The following is an 18,433-nucleotide window of genomic DNA, read 5'->3' as shown; positions in this document are numbered from 1 at the left end:
GACTGCAGTATCGGGCAAAACTAGAGTTTTATACAAAGCTCTACTTTAATTTTTTAACAATTGTCAGGTAATTAGTACAAGGAAGCTGAAGCATTGGTTGGCCCATGTATGTGAGTACTGACACTGTCTGGAGAGCTGCTTCCTTTCTGGCTGCTGCAGGAAGTTTGAAGAGAAGAAGACCCAGGTGCTTCAAAGCATCTGCTCGAAGGCTCCTTTTCAAAGGTCACTTGTCAGCGCCATGTCAAAATTTCACTGCATGTAGATCTAAATAATTAATTACTGCACAGGACAATCTTTTAATTTACATATATCAAGCTTTCAGCTGCCTGCAGACAAACTCCAATATCTCTATCAGTCTTCACACCTTTTCTCAGTAGCAAAAGACACTCAACAAGAACTCATTCTTTATTTTGCTGGTATTATTTAAAACTGTGTCATGTCTTGGATACATCTTAGTTTCAGTCACCAGATTAGCCATACATAGGGATTCTAGGATGGGATATGTTTCTTTCGCCAAGGACAGCTTATTATACACAAATTTTTTTTTTTTTTTTTTGAGGAAACACTGCCTAAAAAGAATTTCTTGAATTAGCTGCCAACAAATAGTGTTGCCTTCAAGGTGAAGGTTGTCACTTAGCACAAGTTTCCAAAGATGTTTTAGTACCTCTTAAGCACTTGATGCTTGTCTCCTTTACCAAGTGAACATACTGGCGCAATCAACTCTTCAAAACTATTTCAAGCTATAGGTTTTTGTGGTCTCCTTTTACACAATTCAGTACCTGGATGTCAATCATGAATATAATGTGGTACTTCCTCAGTAGTTAATGGAGGTCATAAATATGCACTAATTCATGACAAATGGGCAATAATAATGAATAATGATGGGTGTTTTCCATTTTCTTTTAAACCTCTCTCAACAGTCAGCCTTCCAGGACTTGTGTTTTGACTTGCTCATGGTTTAATCTATCAGTTGTAATTTTTTCACTAGAAAGTTGATAAATATTCAGTGTAAATACATATACCATGCTCCAGGGCGTTGTCTCTAATAAAGACATTTTTTGAGATCTTATTGTGCCCCTGAGTTACAGTAAATTTGTGTCTTTTAATCTTAGCATCTAACTTTTTAATATATAAATATTTGTCAAAATTCAAGATTTTAAGTAAAAGCTTATAGAAGTTTATGTTTGCATTTCTTCTCAAATATTAAAGCTATCAGCAAAATAGCCAAGTGGATAAAGAAGCACTTCACTATTTCCTTGGGTATATGGGTGTATAATTCTTCTGTTTTAATCTCTTCTTTGAAAACAAATGTAGCAGCTTTCTAAAAGCCAACATGAGCCTGCTGTTAATGCAGATTTTTCCAGTTCTAAGTATAACTTCTAAGATATTATTATGGAAATTTCTACTTTTTGCTGACAGCAAATGATAACACTTTAATAGCAAACATATGTCCATATTGATCAGTCTCAACCTTCTCTCATTCTGGGCTTGTGTAAAGTGCAGATGTCCTTTGCATGTTACGTTCCCTCTCCTAACACAACTTTAATGCAAGTTCAGTATGAACACACTCTCAGCAGATACAGGCACACAGAGCATGGTGTTATTAAAATATCACTCATTCTTTGAACTTCCTCTGCTCTGATACATTTACTGAAAATTCTGGGAGCTTTTCCTCTTTCTTTTTTGCTTTATGCCCAGCTTTGGGCATTTCTCTCACTGTTTGAGGCCAACTGGGTGCATGACAGGGTCCAGAAAGATGCACCATGTACTGACTTGCTGTAAATACCACAGTAACTGGGATAGTTCATGGAAGACTAAGCTGGACATTTTAAATATTAGCTGTAATTTAAGTAAAAATGAGCTCTGTGCTGGACCTGAGCCATTTCTGACCCCACATCTGCCATTTAGGTTTCTTGAAAGAAAAAGAGGGGTGTCTTTGACAATTTTTTCATGGTAAAATGGCTCTCCCTTGCCTTTTCTTCCCTTGAAATCTGTGTAACTGTAAGCAAGTTTATTTTAAAAGGCACCCTGAAAATTGAATGCCCAACCTCAATTAAATTTTTTAGGTCTTATAACTTGCCACAGAAACCTTATTTTTAAAGAAAAAAAATTTAAAAAGCCAAAATACACCCAAAACCAAACAAATCAACCCCAACCAAAAAAGAGAAAGCCCTAAACAAACAGAAAAATCTGGGAAAATTCCTACTTTTTTAGAAAAAACAGGTGAACTATGAAATGTATTATTTGCACGACTCCAGTCCAACAGTAATCCCCGGCACAAAGATCCTCTGTATTTTAAAGCTGGTATTTGCCAACCACTCCTTGGGGCATTCTGCTCCCGCTCCGCTCTCCTCGTGCTGCATTTAGCAGAGCCGAGCGCTATTTGTGGTTACAGCCTCTCCAAAGCTTATTATGCCCATATTTCAAGTACAAAAGCCAAAGTAACTTGCAGTTTCTCCCTAAGCAGTCTCAGTGTTTTTGGATAGATTGTATTATGCAGCCCGGGCTCATGTGCTAATTGTTAATTTTAGAATTTAAATGGGTTTTGTTCTATTCAAAGGAAGTAGGCTAAAGGTTTCTGAAAACTCAGAGTTTAGGAAAATGGTTTTGTCTCTTTTAGAGTTTGTGAGTGAATTAGCTTTTGCATCCATGGAGATATCCTTAAATGATACTTAATACAAAAATGGTTAATTTTTACTGAATGTGTATGCTTTTCTAGACTCTAAAATAAGATTAGAATTATTTTTATCTTTAAAAAACATAATGGAATATTAGTTGTTTATATAAACATAGATTTTGTCCTAATTGTTTGTAGCCAGTAATGGTGGTATTCCAAAATAGAGCTGGCTGTTTCAGGTTATGTTTCATTTCGAAGAATCTTGTTCCTAAACACTGAAATGTTCTTCTGTTCCTTTCAGAAACAAAACCTTATTCCTGTTATCCATCCATTTATAAGCTGACTGATATTTATATACTTATTTTCAACTCCAACAGGTTTTTAAACAGAGATGAATATTTTAATCTGCTGTTAGGCTGCTTTTCCCATTACATGTCAAAAAACCAAACCATATCTGTCTATGTAGTTTCCAAATTAAACCTAGTTTCCAATAGCAAAATTAGATTCAGATGTAGGGTTTTAATTTGGATTAACTTAATTTGGCAGTTTTAAGTGACAGGAGGATTGGAAAGGCGAAGAAAGAAAAAGTTGGCTAATTTCAATGAGGTATTTGTGTTTAACAGTGAGGACTAATAATGCCCTTTTTCTGCATCCTGGTTTGGTTTATTTTCTTTTATGCCATTATTTGTGTTTAGTGAACAGCTGGGCCAGTAGTTACCATTTGTAGTCTTTTAGCTCTGTGAAGTAGCACAGAAAGTAATGGACATTTGCAAATTAATGCTTATCCTTATTTTCTGCTCATCTGATGTAGTTCTCCTTTTGGAGCATAGATGTAATATCAGAGCAGAAGTAATTACTGTGTTAAAACTAGGATTGCAGTAGAATATTTTGCTAATTAAACTTGTTGCATTTAAATTGCTTCCTTTGGATCACCATATAGAAGAGAACTATTTTGAACAATAAATGAAACCACTCTCTTTCTCAGAGACCCAGAATTGCAGATGGTCAGATTGCATGTGAAGCACCTAGACTCTGAATTAGGCTTTTGTATGAAAGGGAGAAAGGTAATTTGAATGTTTGAACTCCCTGTTCCTCCCACACATATACAGGAAGCTTGCCTCAAAATGAACAATTCTCTAAATAAAGACTAATAAGAAGCTAAATTAATTAGAAGGTGTGATTTGAAAAGACATTGATGAGAAGAGTCTGTCATTTCAGACAAATGGAATGGAGCTAAATAAATTAGGCCACATTAATATCTCATTGTTCTGTGAGGAGCTTTCTTTTATTGCATTCATTAGAGGGTACTTCTTGAAATGAGCCTTTACTAGCCATTATGGATTCAGTTCCCATTTACCAATGCCTAACACGCAGCTCCTGCATTAAAAATGTTTCAGCAAATCCACATAGTTTCTGCAAATTAATATTTATATTTCTGGATGCTTCACTTTTCATCTGCAGCATAGTAGGCATTGAACATTAAGGTTTTCTCTCACTGAATTGTCAGTAAAGTGTTACATCTAAAGATTTGGGAAGCAGAAGTCTGAAAATACTTTAGAAAATAAACTGTATGCCTAACTCATACAATAGAATATTCCTCCAACTAATATTCTTCCCAGCATTTATTTATTTTGATAGAAAATATCCCGTCTCATGACTTCAGTGGTTCTTTGATAGCTTTTTAAAGTGTCTTTTAAAAGGTTCCTTCAGTATATAATTAGGATACATTGGAAATGCGCATCTCATCATGCCGTTCTTCCTCTCAGAAAACGAAATGTGTATTTTTCCTTTTCTTTTTTCTCTTTCCTGCAGATGGACTATTTGGGAGATGTCAGCGAGTGCCAGTATTAGACATCTATAAATATGACATTTCAGCCCCTGTTCTGCAGCACCTGAGGATCATCCTGGAGCAGCTCTCACACAGAGGTACAGTCAAAACTCTAGAGTGGGGTTAGATGCACTGGGGGTAACAATTATTTGTGCTCTCTCTGAGGTGATGCCTCCCGAAATTTTTGAACATATTTGTGTTTCAGCCCTGCTGGTGCAGACTTTATAATAAAGTAAAAAGCCTTTGGACTCTCTGAATCTGCCAGGAGGACCTGGGGAAGCAATTCCAGGAGAGGAGCTTCCTCCCTATGTAGCATATGCCTGTGACTGACACTGTACTAGAAAATTTTAGCATCTATGAATCCTGGGTTCACATAAATAAATCAGGAGGAAAGAAAAAAGTTTGCCATGTGTACTTTTGCACCACAGCATGTTTTAGGGTGCATGGGCAGAAAACACAAAACTTCCATTTAGTTGGAAACAGATCTTAACTTTCTAATGAATTCAGATAATAAAACTGCTCTGATTTCATTACCAGCTGCGGCTGGTCTGTTTCTTTTAATTTTTGTTCACCTTTCCAGTGTTAATCTCTCTGCTCTTTCCAAAGCCAGAAAGGATTTTCTAGCTTTTGAATGGCATAACTTGAACTAACAAATCAAAACTTGGATAAAGTGAAAGCCAGTAAGGTGAACAAACCTTTTAAATACTAATACATGAAATAAACATCTCTTGTAGACAGCCACAGGACCTAGATATTTGTAATCCAAATTGTTCCAAGAATATTTCTGGAATGTTTAATTTTGCACTTGCATCATCTGTGTGGATGTTTGTACCTAAATGCTTTCCAGTCACAATCTTGATGGCCAAGTAGTAATATTGTATTAGCATGATGCTAGTTTAATCATGAGAAAAAATCGGTTTCTCAGTAATTTGGGACTCTACTTGGAGACTGGACTTCTAGTTTGGACACCACTCATTTAGAGCATTTAAAAATTTTCCAGGGATTTATTTGCTGTCCAGCAGCCCATCCAAGTGAGACAAACTCAGCAAAACTTGATTGTAGTAGCTCCTGGCTGATTAACAGTAACATGTGAATAGTACTTGTGGCTCTTTTACTTGTCATTTTCTAGAGGCTAAGTAATGCAAGCGAAGTTATGAAAATACTCTGTTGTCAAGGCAACATTGTATGAGTGAAAAAACTTGTATCTGGGCTCTGTTTGAATATAGTGAGGAAGGCAGGAGGGGACACATTCATCACATTAAGTCACCTAAATTGATACCTAAAGGGATCATGCACACATGGACAGGCAGCAGTCATTTACATTGCCTGAATATAGGTCAGGTGTCCTATGTAAAGCTTTCTCTAAGAGGATGTCAGAGGTAAGTAAGAGACCTGCAGGAAACTGATGTCCTTCTGAAGGGAACATGCAGAGGGGGATGGGATACCCCAGGCCATCTCAAAGGATCCTTACCTGCCTCCATCTCCTTGCTTACCACAAGATTTTGGTTAGTTCAATGGAATTGCTGTGACCTCCCCCTACTAAGTGCTCCTCTGATCAATAAACCAACCCTTCCTAGGACGTTCCTAGGAGGTGGGTTTATCCACAACCCACCTCCTTGGATTTAACTGTTTTTGTTGCAGGAAACTGTCGTATGCTTCTTTTAAGAAAACTTGGACATTGAAATTTGGTCTTGTCTCACTCTTTTTTTTAGCAAGAAAATGACGAAGAACACACAGATTGAAACCATGTTGGAAAATAAAGGACTTTTGCTTTTATCTGTTTTCCTAGTGACATTTAGAGGTGCATACACAAATGTATGTATCGGAACTGATAAAAAACTTTTTCAAACTGTTTTTGTGGCCTGTAGGTATCCCAGTAAAGAGAATCTTAAATACATCTATGAAACATAACAGAATGCTGGAATGCTCTTGCTCAAATCATTGATGTGATAAAATCACTTTTTTTTTCTTTTTACTCTTAGTATCTTGCAAATTTTGTTTAGTGGGGACAGAAATACGGAAGGAGTAGAATCAATACTATGATATTGATGGATTACTAACATAAGGTTCCTCAGACAAGACTCTGCTGCCTGCTGGTGCTATTGGATGTAACACATCCAGCCCTTGGGTCATGTTTTCTGGCTGCAGTGGTCACTTGCATGGTTAATGTTGTTTTTCTGCACACGGTGTGCAAAATGGGATGACCATTTCTGCAGTAAATATAGGAAAAACATTGTCAAGACCACACAAATATTTCAGGCAACCATCAGAAAGGGTTTAATTTTTTTCAGAGGTCTTATTTCCTTTATTTATGTGATACGCCATTCTTGTCATCTCCAAAAGACTGCTGTCTAGCTCACCTTGGTGGTGCCCACCTTCCCTGGAAAGGATAGGGGACAACATCTATTCTCTTCTTTTTGTAAACAGCAGGACAGTGTTCTCTTGAAAGACTGCATAGTAGGTCTCAGGATTCATAAAAATTTCAGTAATGCCTATGCTTTATTAGATGTATGTACAGTTAAGGATGAGATATTCTGAGGGCAATTAATTTGAGAGGTCTTCTAGGTTCTTATTTATTTATTTTCCTAATGTGATTTGGTTTGTCTGTTTTGTTTCCTTCCTGATGTCTCCCTGAAGAATTAATAAGATCTTCCTTTCCCTCCCCAACCCAGACAATAGTCTGTTGACATTTATTTTCATAGGATTATAAAAAAAAAACCCCAAACCTGTATAAAACCTTGTCAAATGTACATTCTCTTTCATCCCTATTTGCTGATTGCATGTAAGTAAGTGGTGCCTGTGTTTTAATCATGGTCCAAATAGAAGAGTGTGTGGTGAGATGTATAAAACAAAGGACAATGTGAAGTAAATAGCAAATAGGATTTGTGACTCTGCCAACTCAAAATGTTTACTACAATGAGGAAGAATAGAACAGAGGCTTAGATGAGTGACACATCTGATGATAATCTGTTTAATAAAGGACTTTGACTAAAATTGAATTCAGGTTTCATAATGATACAGTTTTTATGTCTTCTTTACACATTGAGTCTATCTTTGTCTACACTATCTACTGGTAGATTGATGATAGAAATGAATGCCTTGGAATATTAGATAGTTCCCTACAAAAAATGATCTGTTAGCATTCAAATACCCTTGCTTATGTCATTTGCACTCCCTCTGTCCTTGAGTCAGTCAAACCCTCATGAAGATTTTCTGAAGGTCCAGTGTTTATAAATGGGACTGTCTATATGAGGAAAACCCTTCTCACAGTTGCTGAAACATGACGAATCACTTTCTGAAGCTGGTGGTGCTATATATTATAATTTATAATAATTTGTGAGGAATTGAAACATTTCTCATTGTCTAATAAACAGGGCAGTCAAAAGGATGCTGTATGGATGGGACTGAATCAGTTGAAAAGGGATGTAAAGGAAGATTCAGCATAGAGGGGTGAATGAGTAGTGCCTGAAGGAAAGGGAAATACTTATCGCTGAGGTTGGTCTTCTGCATCCTCTTGTCCAGCTTAGAAGAAGATACTTTTTGGAGTATACAAGAATGACAAATGGCATGTGCATTTCCTGGTTTGAGCTAAAATGCAGAAAATACTTTTTTTTTTACTTAAGTGCATTAAATTAATTATAAAATTTTTTGTTTTCTTCTTGTCCTGACAATAGTCAGGCAAAGTAAAGGCAAAGTATTCACTAAAATAAGACTCTTAACAAGATTGTGGAAACAGTTCCACATAGATTATTGACCTGTAAACTACAGCTCTGGAAAATGAGATAGGAGATCTAAGCAGGGGACATTATAACTCAAGCATGAAGCATAAATAGTACTTGAAATAGCACCAGAAGCAATGATAAAGGAGAACAGTAGTATTTTTCTACTTGCATACTCCAAAAGGCATTTACATGTGTTTCATGGAGTGATTTCTCACCAGTGATTAGAATAGTACCATGATAAAGTGGTACTAAGTCTGTGAACATGCAGCTGCCACAGCAATGAGCATTCCCTGACAGGAGCTCAAAGGTGGAGGGTGAAGGACACACTTCCTTAAAAACATCAGAACAAGGGGATTTGCTCAGGGTCACAACAAACGCCCATCTGACTTAGGATTCTGCTTCTGGGAGAGGGCACTGCATGTTTAGGAAAAAAAATGTAAGACGAGTCTAAGCACAGAGAAGCATTTTGCAGTGTTTGTACCTTCTCAGTGTTGTGTCCTTGGTGTCATGTGGTTCTCCTGAGCTGGAAGTCGTGTTTTTGTGTTTGCTGTATGCTCTGTGGACACTGTTTCTAGCACAGCTTGACAGGACACTGTGTATTAGAAACAAAGTATGTTAGACTAATAATCAGTATTTCAGCTTCTGTTTTCTGTTTTACTCAAAATATAACTGAATTACTTAAATTTTCACTTTACTGCAGGAAATGTGCAGTGTGACTGTTTGAAAAACAGATCAGTTATATATATATATATATTATTTTTATGTGAGCTGGAGTAATTTCTAAATAATTCCTCAGTATGCTTGCTGCTACTTAATTTTTGCAATAACACCTTGTTCGAAATGATAGTTTCAAAGAAAGCAGTTTATTTCACAGTTACGAAGTCCTGCTTAAGATATTCAGATATCAACAGTAACATTAAGAGAACCAAAAAGAGTAGGATATGCTTTTAAATTCATGTAGCTTAAGTCAGCAAGAAATTTTGGAGAGATTAATGGGCTGTGGAAATAGGCAACATATTTACAGACTATTTGAAAAAAATAGTACTTTTCCCCTCTTATTTGCTTTCTTTGCAATCCAAGAAGCTCTTGATAGGGAGAAAAAATTATCTGTCTTAAATTAATTCTAACCAGTTAAGTGTAAGGTGATTAATATAGCTTTGCTAGAAATAATTTTATACTCTTACAGCAAACTTGTTTAAAAAACTGAAATGATTTACAATCAGTTAACTTGAAAATTGAAATGAATGTGACTTGTCACATATAGCTTGCGAATTACGAAAGGGTTGCTAAATATCTCTTTCAGTCAGGACTATTTTTCAAGAAAAAGTACAAGTTTCTACTCCAAGAAAGGTGAGAATTGAAAGTAAGCCTTTATAAGCTCATTTTTGAAATAAACTTAAAAGGAATAATGCAGTTCTTGCACATATTTGTGAGGTGATTATCACATCATTATGGAGGAATACAGGAAACTGAAACCCAGAGAGGTAGGAGAATGCAGGTTTTTCTTTAAATTGAAATATTGATATAAATGAAGGCAAACTCTTTTGACAGAGAGCAGTGTGTTTACATCTAATTTCCTGGGCATCAGCCTGCTCCAGACATCTGTCTGTGCAGCAAATTCTTCTCCTAGATGGCTGCAGAAGCCAACAATTGAAGCATAAGTCCCATGATGAGCTACACCAGAGGAACTCAGCTGGGACTGGACCTACTCACCTTCTCCTGGTATCAATGTCATGCTGCCTTAACTTTTTGGCTCAGTGGACAAAAACGTGCTGAAAAGGTTGCAAAACATTCCTGCCTTTGTTAAGTGCTGAAACGCCACTGACATTTTTTGGTCTTCAAAGACATAAATGAAAGTTCAGAAAATAACGTGTTTCAGAAAAAGCAAAAAGATTTATGTATAGAGCAGTAGATCCTGTTTTGAGCACCCATGTGTTACACAGCACAGAACCAAAACCCACAGATTTTATTTTTTTTCTGTTTGGTTCTTTATATGGCTTCTCTGCTTACCAGACATAATCTGACATGGTATTTACTCATCAGATGCCATATAATATATTTGTGAAAAATGTTCTTTTCAGGAAATTAGTATTTATGAAGAATGCATTGGAATTAAAAAAAATTATTATAGGAGTGAAACAGATTCCACGTATCCTGGGAGAGATATTAAACAGTACAGAGGACAGATTTTTTTAATATATATAGTGTTTTATCTGCATCCACAACACCATTGTGTAAAGACTTTTGATTTTGCATCATTTGAATCTTTCTTTTCTTGGAAGACATGTTTGTCATCCTGATAGCACCAGGTTCCCCTTGTTTAAAAAGAATGTTTAATCACAGCTTTTACTTGTGATTTTGATAAAATAACACATCAGTATGTTTGATAGAAAGGAGAAAAGGTCTGCATGTCTCCTTTGTGTCATGTTTCTATCAATTAGCAGTGACAATTGCCAACTGGGATCAGGATGTATTAAAGTCTTTGTGGTCCAGGTAACTTTACAGCTCTTCTTCCAAAGGAAACTTAGAAATTAATTACACTATAATGCAAATAACTGAGGCTGCTGATCAATTCCTGCCTTGATTCCTTAATTTTGAAGATCTGTGTGGCACCTCATGGATTTTAACCTCTGCATTAATGTTTTGTCTTTTCCATGTCTTTCACAATTTGTTCTCTTTCTGGTCTTTGAAAACTGGGGACTGTCTCTGTTTCTTCCTTCTGTGGAAGAAGCTGCAGATGCCTCTTCTTTTTCCTGCTGGACTTTCCTGAACAAGCTCAACAGGCATCCTCTGGATAGTTCTCAGCATTGGATTGAGCAGCAGTTCAGCTGTTGAAAGTCTTTGTATTTGGGATGTTCATGTATGTGTTCCCTTGTTAATCATGTCACAGGCAGCTCTGAACTTCATTCTTATCCTCTTAGGTAACTTAAAAAATTAACCCCTTCCACAGGACCATTGGGCCAGGCAAACACCAGGCTTGAAGTGATATAAGTGCATAATATGTTTTTAAGACACACTTGAAAATGCATCAAATTGCTGTTCATTATCAGTTGTTCCCACACTTGGAATGTCAGCAAGTCTCAATTCAAGCATGAGATTACTTCCTTAGCTGCTATATTCTCTAGTAACACCACTTTTGGAAAGTGTGAATAACAATATAGCATATCCAAACTAATTATGCCATTTTGTACCATTAATCTGTAATTATAGTCCATTTACATATTCAACATAAGACTGTTTTTTTAATCATTGCACTACCAGTGCTTTCTTCATGACTTGTTTATTACTAGGGAATATTTTCCTTTTCTATTTCTATATGCATTGCATTTCTTTACAGTTCTAATCTCTATCTATGTGGCCTCATGTTCTTTTAAGACATCAATTCTTAATGACACTCAGTGTTTGACATATTTTTTCAGTTTGTTAATAGGTACTCTAAACTCTGAAACTTTTAGGCTTATTTCTCAAATTCATGATTTTAATTTATTAATACAAAACCTCAGTGAGTAGATTGTGTCCCTTACGAAATTGTGATAAGATTGTAGCTTTACTTTGTTTTAGTAACAAGTGTGAATAAGTGTGAATTCCCACAAAAGTTCTTTTTTCCCTTCTCTGTAAAAAAAAGTTCAAAAAAAAAAAGTAAATATATAAAATATGTTGGTGACTTTTTATTTTCCACTTAAGGTGTTTGCATTCTTTACGACATGGCTGTGGCACAGTGCTTCTGACAAATGCAGCAAGTTCCTGAAAAGGCTGAGTAATGTTAAATCTCTTTTTAAATCCTACTTTTGCTTTTTTAATGCTGATTCTTAGCACATACTCACTACATTTCAAGCTTCCCCTTCTGTGTTGTTTTGCCTGTACTTATGTGTATGGTCATGGAAGGATGAAGCAGTTCATGATAATAAAATTGTAGTATACTTCCAACACTTTCCACTACTCAGTTTTTCTTTGCAGCTTCTCCCAGTCTTAAAATGGCAAAAAAGGACTTTCCTCCATGTTTAGTCTTTATTCCTATAGTTGTCTGGTTTCTAATTAAAAATTGCACAGAACTGCACTGCATTTTTTAGCTAAAGTATCTCCAGTCTTTTAGGAAGGCATTGAATGTTCTTCCTGCTTGACTTTGCATATGTCATGCATATAGCTATTAAACTATGTTTTTTTCTTTTACTCCAGTTTGAGGTGTTCTTTGTGAGGTGTTCCTCATGTGCTGTATTCTCACATTTCTTTAACACGGTGAGATAATTGAGTTTCTTTTGCTTATTTTACCTGTGAGCTACTCAACAATGCAAAACCTCTGACCTGGAGAGAAAGTGTAAGTCTCCTGAGTCTGTGGTATTTTAGAAACTTAACGTTTTTGTTCTTTTTATTTTTATGTGGCTCTTTTGGAGAGCTAAAATTCCTGCCTGAGCATCCTCTAGTTGTTTGATACATTCCTAGAAAGCTGTGTTGAGTCTTTAGATGTCCCTTCATCCCTTCTTCAGTAGAGAGAGTAATGAAATGAAAAGACTTCAGCATTCCAGCTCAGCTTTTTCTAATTTCTGCTGAGTTTCAAGTCTTTCCAGGTAAATTCTAACTGAACTATGTTCACTTCTGATAATTTTGTAGTTAGTGACATTTAATATAGTGTTAAACACTATATTGAGGTTTTCATTTTTTTTTTATAGTTATTAGGTTTTAGCAGGCATCCAGCTCATAGTCACATTCAAGATGTTGGAAGGATTTAATACCAGCCAATACTCCAAAACTGGGTAAAACCCCCTCCTAATTCAAAACACTGTATGGTCAAAAGGTCAGTTATTTTGTTCACTCACATACCTTTTCTCTTTGCAACTCTCTGTGATAAAAGGTCTGTTCTCTGTAGAATTCCAGTCTTCCCATTTGATCAGCTGTGTAAAAGGCAAGTTTTAAAAGTTTGGATGATTCCTCTTTAATTAGTCATATTTAGAGTCTTCAAATGTATTTGATACTCATCATCCATAAATTTATAAGCTGATAGACTGATTATATTTATTCTCATTTCAGAAAAAGTTCTCTATATATCCTAACTGTAATGAGTATTGTCATGCACTGAAAGTATTTGGTAAGGTCAGTTCTATGTGACTTAGGCCAGGCTGCTCTCAGCAGAAAAAGAAATAGAGATTAAAAAATTCATTAAGTTAAAAATCATTCACCATAAAACTCCATTAAAAAAAAAAGTCAGAAATTAATTGCAAACAATTTCTAAATAGAAGGAGGGTTAAACTCTCCACCGAATGAAATCATAATAAATAAGTCAATCAGCCCTACGTAGGAATGAAAATACATTATCTTGTGTTTGGGTTATGATGGCTCTAGCATCATCAACACCCTTTATTGAAAACAGCAAGACTGAATATTAGCATGTTTTTGCATATATGTGGGAGAGACAATGGTACAATATCCTTCCCTTTTCTTCCATCAAAGTGAACTTTGTTCTGGCATTGCCTGCAAGCTTGAGCAGAGGGCAGTCAATGCTCAGAAATCAAGACACTAAATCTAAATTTAAAATTAAAATGTTCATCAACATGGAAAATTTCTTACTACCCATCTTATTAACCTGTGAGGTAATTCCACCAGTCAAAAAATAAAAATGGGATGTGGCCCTCAGTGGTAGTTACTTAAATGGAGAGAATTTTCTTTAAGCTGAAAATAACCTTAGAAAGACTGGATACCAAATTCAATTCAGAAATGAGAAAAATAGAGTTGAACCCATCTTGTCGTACCTCAGTTTTTCCTCCCCTGTGGGCAGTGCAAAACCTTTTAAAGTTTTTAAAGTGCTTTTAAATTTTAATTAAAATTTAGATTAGTTATGATCATCTAATCTTTCCTTTGCACTGCAGTGTCTGATCACTGTGTGTAAGTATCCAAAGTTTAATCTGCTTCTGGTCCTCCCAGATTTGACAGTCTAATTAAGTGCTCAACTTTGGCACTTAGTATATAAGAAATCCCACTTCATGTTTTGATAAGATTTTAGATTAAATTGGTCACTTACCTGTTCTGCTGAAATATTCCTGAATAATTTTATTGTTTTATCTTTACTACTGCATTCCTCTCCTTTAGGAACCAACAGATTTCTTTCCTGCATTAGGATAAAAAATCTATTTGAAGGCTCAGCGTACCATTGACAGTAAAGCATTATTGGCATCATACTGGGGTGTCTTAAAGACATTCCTTCAGTGTGAAAATTAATATATAAAAATATGTCAACAAGCAAACATTGGTTCTAAGGCTAGTGGTTCATTGTTTGTAAAATCCACTCTATTTTTCTCCCCAAGGTATGGTGACTGAAAAAGATGTGCAGCTTTGCCCTTCTCTGTGTTGGCCTGGTCTTTACTTTTCTTCTGTAATCTTTCACCTCATCCCATGTTCCCTGTGACTAATTTTTTTTTTAAAACTTTGGGAAGGCATGACATTCCCGTCATATTCTTAGGCCAGCAGCTAATCATTGCAGAAAGCTGTAGCACAGAGCCTACTTTTTCAGTTAAGGAAGTAGATCTTTTCCCTTATGCCAGCTTGCTCAATGTGTAGGCAGATGATCTACATGCTGGTAATTCCAGCAGATGTTAAATGGATGGAGATGTTCTTTCAATTGCTCTTAGCAACTCTGTAGAAAGCAGGCTTACATTTGTTCTATGGGGGCCAGCTTGACTCAATATAAATACTTAAGGAGTTGTAAATTTGGAAAACTGTTGATCTTCCACGTCTTCACTTCCCATCCCACTTCCCCCACCACATCCCATTCCATTTTCCCTGCCACATCTCATCCCCTTCTTAATGACAGTAACTTCTAAGATGGTTCATGGAGCACTTTGCCACTCTGGCTTGACTCTGCAGGTGCTGAACCCAAACTGTGAGCTCCCACGTTGTGGATGGCCTCAGCTCACACAGACAGGCGTCTGCAGCCTCTCTCTCCTGGGGCTCTTTATAAACAGTAGAGAAACAGGTGCTTTTAGGGTGCCTGAAAAGGTGTCAATTCAGACAATTGTAGGATGAAATGAATCATATTCTTGATTTCACTGACCATATTGCTTTTTCTGTCCATTGACTGGCGAGTCCCTGGCTGATTACCTCTGTCTTTCATTTAGTCACGTAAATTTGGTCCTTTGTGTCTCATTGAATGCAGTATTTAAGTTCAGCCATGTTCCAGGCCCTGTGGAGAGGTGTTTAGAGGAATTCACTTGTACTCTAAGGATAAGTAGCTTCCGGGTACAGTTTTAATAGTCCTATTCAGACTGAACAGAACCTGAGAAACAACTTCAAATTCCCAGTGCCAGGATCACTGAAAAAAAAATCAACTTTGCTGCAGTTTGCCCTGGCCCTTGATCTTGCAACATTTTAATTATTTTTCTGAAATCCTCTGGGCACTCATCAATTATCCATGTAGCAGCATAAACTAAGCAGTGCTCAGATTCTGACCTTTGTTGAATAGCAGGGGCTCAGGCAGTTTCTAATCCTGCTGTGTTATTTTGGCATAAACTTCTTTGTTCAACTTATGCTAGAATAGATCCTGGTTTTGGCTTGAACTTCAGTTGGACAGATCATGGTATAGGTCCTTGCCTCACAACTGATGGTATGAACTCATCTCCACTAGAAGATATTTCTGCTTTTAGCCTTGAGAACATTCTTGTGATCCTGTAATAACACTTATTTTTGTACTTCACCACTTTTTTTGAACTAGGGACAAGATATACCTGTTTGCATGTCTTTTATATTTTAGTGACTGTGGTGTGTAATATTATTTTTCATGAGGAGAAAAGGCTATTCTATCTTTATAATTTTCATATAAGTGCTGAAGAAGCAGATCTGTTGAAATAGTCAAACTGCAGTATTTTCCCTCTTAAAAAGAAAGTGGGTCTGGAATGTCTTTATTTAGTACTGTTTCATTAATTTAAAAATGCAGCATGTATCTCTTTTTCTATGTTAGTCATTCTTTGGTAAGGCTATGGAAAGCATCAATTTTTATAATAAAACCTGCCATTTTAGATGCTCTCACCTCCCTGCTGTTTCACTGAGCAAGATGCAGCTGAGGGTGGGTGATACTGAGAAGGAAATGACATTGATTTTCTACTTTTGTCATACAGGAGTATTTTAAGATGTTCCTCTTAATTTTTCTTTTTCAAGGAGTCAAAAAAAATAGAAGAAAAATACTCAGAAGTTCAAGTCTAGGATGCTGTAATCAAAACAAGCCTGAAAAAAATGTCCTTATTTCCTGGAGGATGTGTGCTAAGACACTGGAAGGGTTAGGTGAACTGCCTGTTCCCAAATTTTGCAATGGTATGACCACCTAGGGGTTGAGAGATCAAAGGGCCACAATTAAGAGTCTCTCATTTCCTTCCTAGGTGGCTGAGCAATAGGCCAACAAGCTCTTCATTTAATATGAAACTTCTTGAAGAAGTGTAACAATGTTTTTTTCTGGAAAGCAAAATATTATCAAGTCAATATGGATTTTTACTATTATGCTTCCAAAGACTAATGGCGTAGACACTGTTTGCATTAAGGGCAAGGTAGAAGTGCAATGGTTTTTCTTTATTTATTTTGCACAGGTATTATTTTATCAATTTTTACAGATTTTTAAAAAAACTAATTTACCATTAAAAATTTTCTCCTTCATAAATAATTTACCAAATGTATCTACTAAAAGGTCTGGCTAACTGACTCTGTGTCCTATGACAGTGTACTTAGGTAAGTTGTTAAGTTGCTTTTACAGGTAATTCCAGATATGAAAATCAGGTATGATATCAGAAACCCAGTGAAACCTTCCATATGGGTCAGAGCATTTATAACCTTTTATAGGAGTTTCCAAAACATCCCTCACTGTATAGATGCTACAACTTTAGTGGTGCAATGAAGAGCAAGCAGCAGGTGGAGCATGCGTATTGATTTTGTCACTGCAGGACTTTGAATCCCACAAAGCAGAATTTAAACAAAATGCAGGAACCCTGAGAGTAGTGTCACCAGTTCTGAGATGGAGAAAAAATATCCTGAGGCTATTATCCCTGTTATTAATGGTAGTGTGGACTTAGCATTTCCGTCCTGGTGGTGCTTGCTGTGTTACTCTATACTCTGAATAATGAATCTTACATTTTACATGTGCTCTTTCAATTTGTGGAGGATTCATCAGGTGTCTGCATCAATTTTTGAAAGAAAAATTACTGATCTGGAGTTGAATCACAGGTATATAGAGAATAATCAAGGGTCTCCTTACCTGCTTTGCTAGGGGGCTGATTAATGGATTTAAGTTCAGTATTTCTAGATTTAGTTTTCATATTAAGCATGGTCTGTTTTTGCACAAGTGATATTTACATTCTTTACAAGTCGTGAAATGCCTGCTGCAGCTCGTATAAATATGAGATTTAAGGAACTTTAGATCAAATTACAGTACATCCTTCATTTCCAGGCTGCAGAATTGCTCAGCTTTGTTTTATTGAGTTAGTTAGGCAATAAAAGTCAATCATTGCAGGGTGCTTGTACGTTTGCAGGCTGCTGTATGTTGTGAGGAAGCTACATTTTATCAGGGGTTTTACTGTAGTTCGGCCAGTACAGTGAGTGAGCTTTGTGTGTTCATTCCATCAGGATTGGTCTCACACCACACCAGTTGAGGTTACATGGCTCTTTGTGCCAGGAATTAGTTTGCAAGTTGTAGCTTTAAGACTGTGAAAATTTCGTTCTCAACCTCAGTAATTATTTTCATTAACCTCTGTATCTATTTGCATTGTTACAAAGGGTTTTTGAACTTTGGCTGTTTCCTTCAATTGTCCTGCACTACATCCAGCATTTCTAATGTTGAGCATTGTGAACTTGACCTGCAGTAGGGTTCTTCAAAGGGAGTCTTTGAGTTCCTTGAGTGACTCATTTCTCTTTGGCTTCCCTATGGGGTTCAGAAAAGAATCCAACTTGGTTTTATGTATTGGCCACGTCAGGGAAAGACTTTGTCAGATGATACCTGGAAGATGCAAAAAGCACAGTCCCATCACGTAGCTGGCTTTTTTTTGGTTGCAGATGAGCCTCGTCTGAAGTAAGCTAATATCGCAGTATCCCGCAGTGGTAGGGAGAAGAAGAGAGATCCAGCAGGCAGGAATTGTGCAGCAAGATTGATTTATTTAATTATTTTACAACTCTTTTATAGACTTTCTTCTTCGTAGTCTAACTGGTCAAAGGATCAGCCACCCCTTGGGGTGATGGGCTAAAATCCTAAAACATCCATTGTCAAAATATTTTCCTACTGTACTATAAACAAAGGTTTGC

General features: G+C 36.4%; 1 protein-coding gene across 3 annotated transcripts in view; it reads left to right on the top strand.

The window, feature by feature from the left end:
• The window catches only part of PTPRN2 (protein tyrosine phosphatase receptor type N2), a 651,283-nt gene that overhangs the window by 161,427 nt on the left and 471,423 nt on the right, over positions 1-18,433 (top strand). For all 3 annotated transcript variants that reach the window (XM_039548283.1, XM_039548281.1, XM_039548282.1), the window contains exon 3: positions 4,430-4,543. In XM_039548283.1, coding sequence (XP_039404217.1) covers positions 4,430-4,543 — 114 coding nt within the window. The remainder of the gene's footprint in view (positions 1-4,429; positions 4,544-18,433) is intronic.

The sequence above is a fragment of the Corvus cornix genome, chromosome 2 (assembly GCF_000738735.6).
Source record: "Corvus cornix cornix isolate S_Up_H32 chromosome 2, ASM73873v5, whole genome shotgun sequence".
Classification (NCBI taxonomy): domain Eukaryota; kingdom Metazoa; phylum Chordata; class Aves; order Passeriformes; family Corvidae; genus Corvus; species Corvus cornix.
The sequence above is the reverse complement of the archived record's forward strand: the minus strand, read 5'-3'. Positions and strand labels throughout refer to the sequence as shown.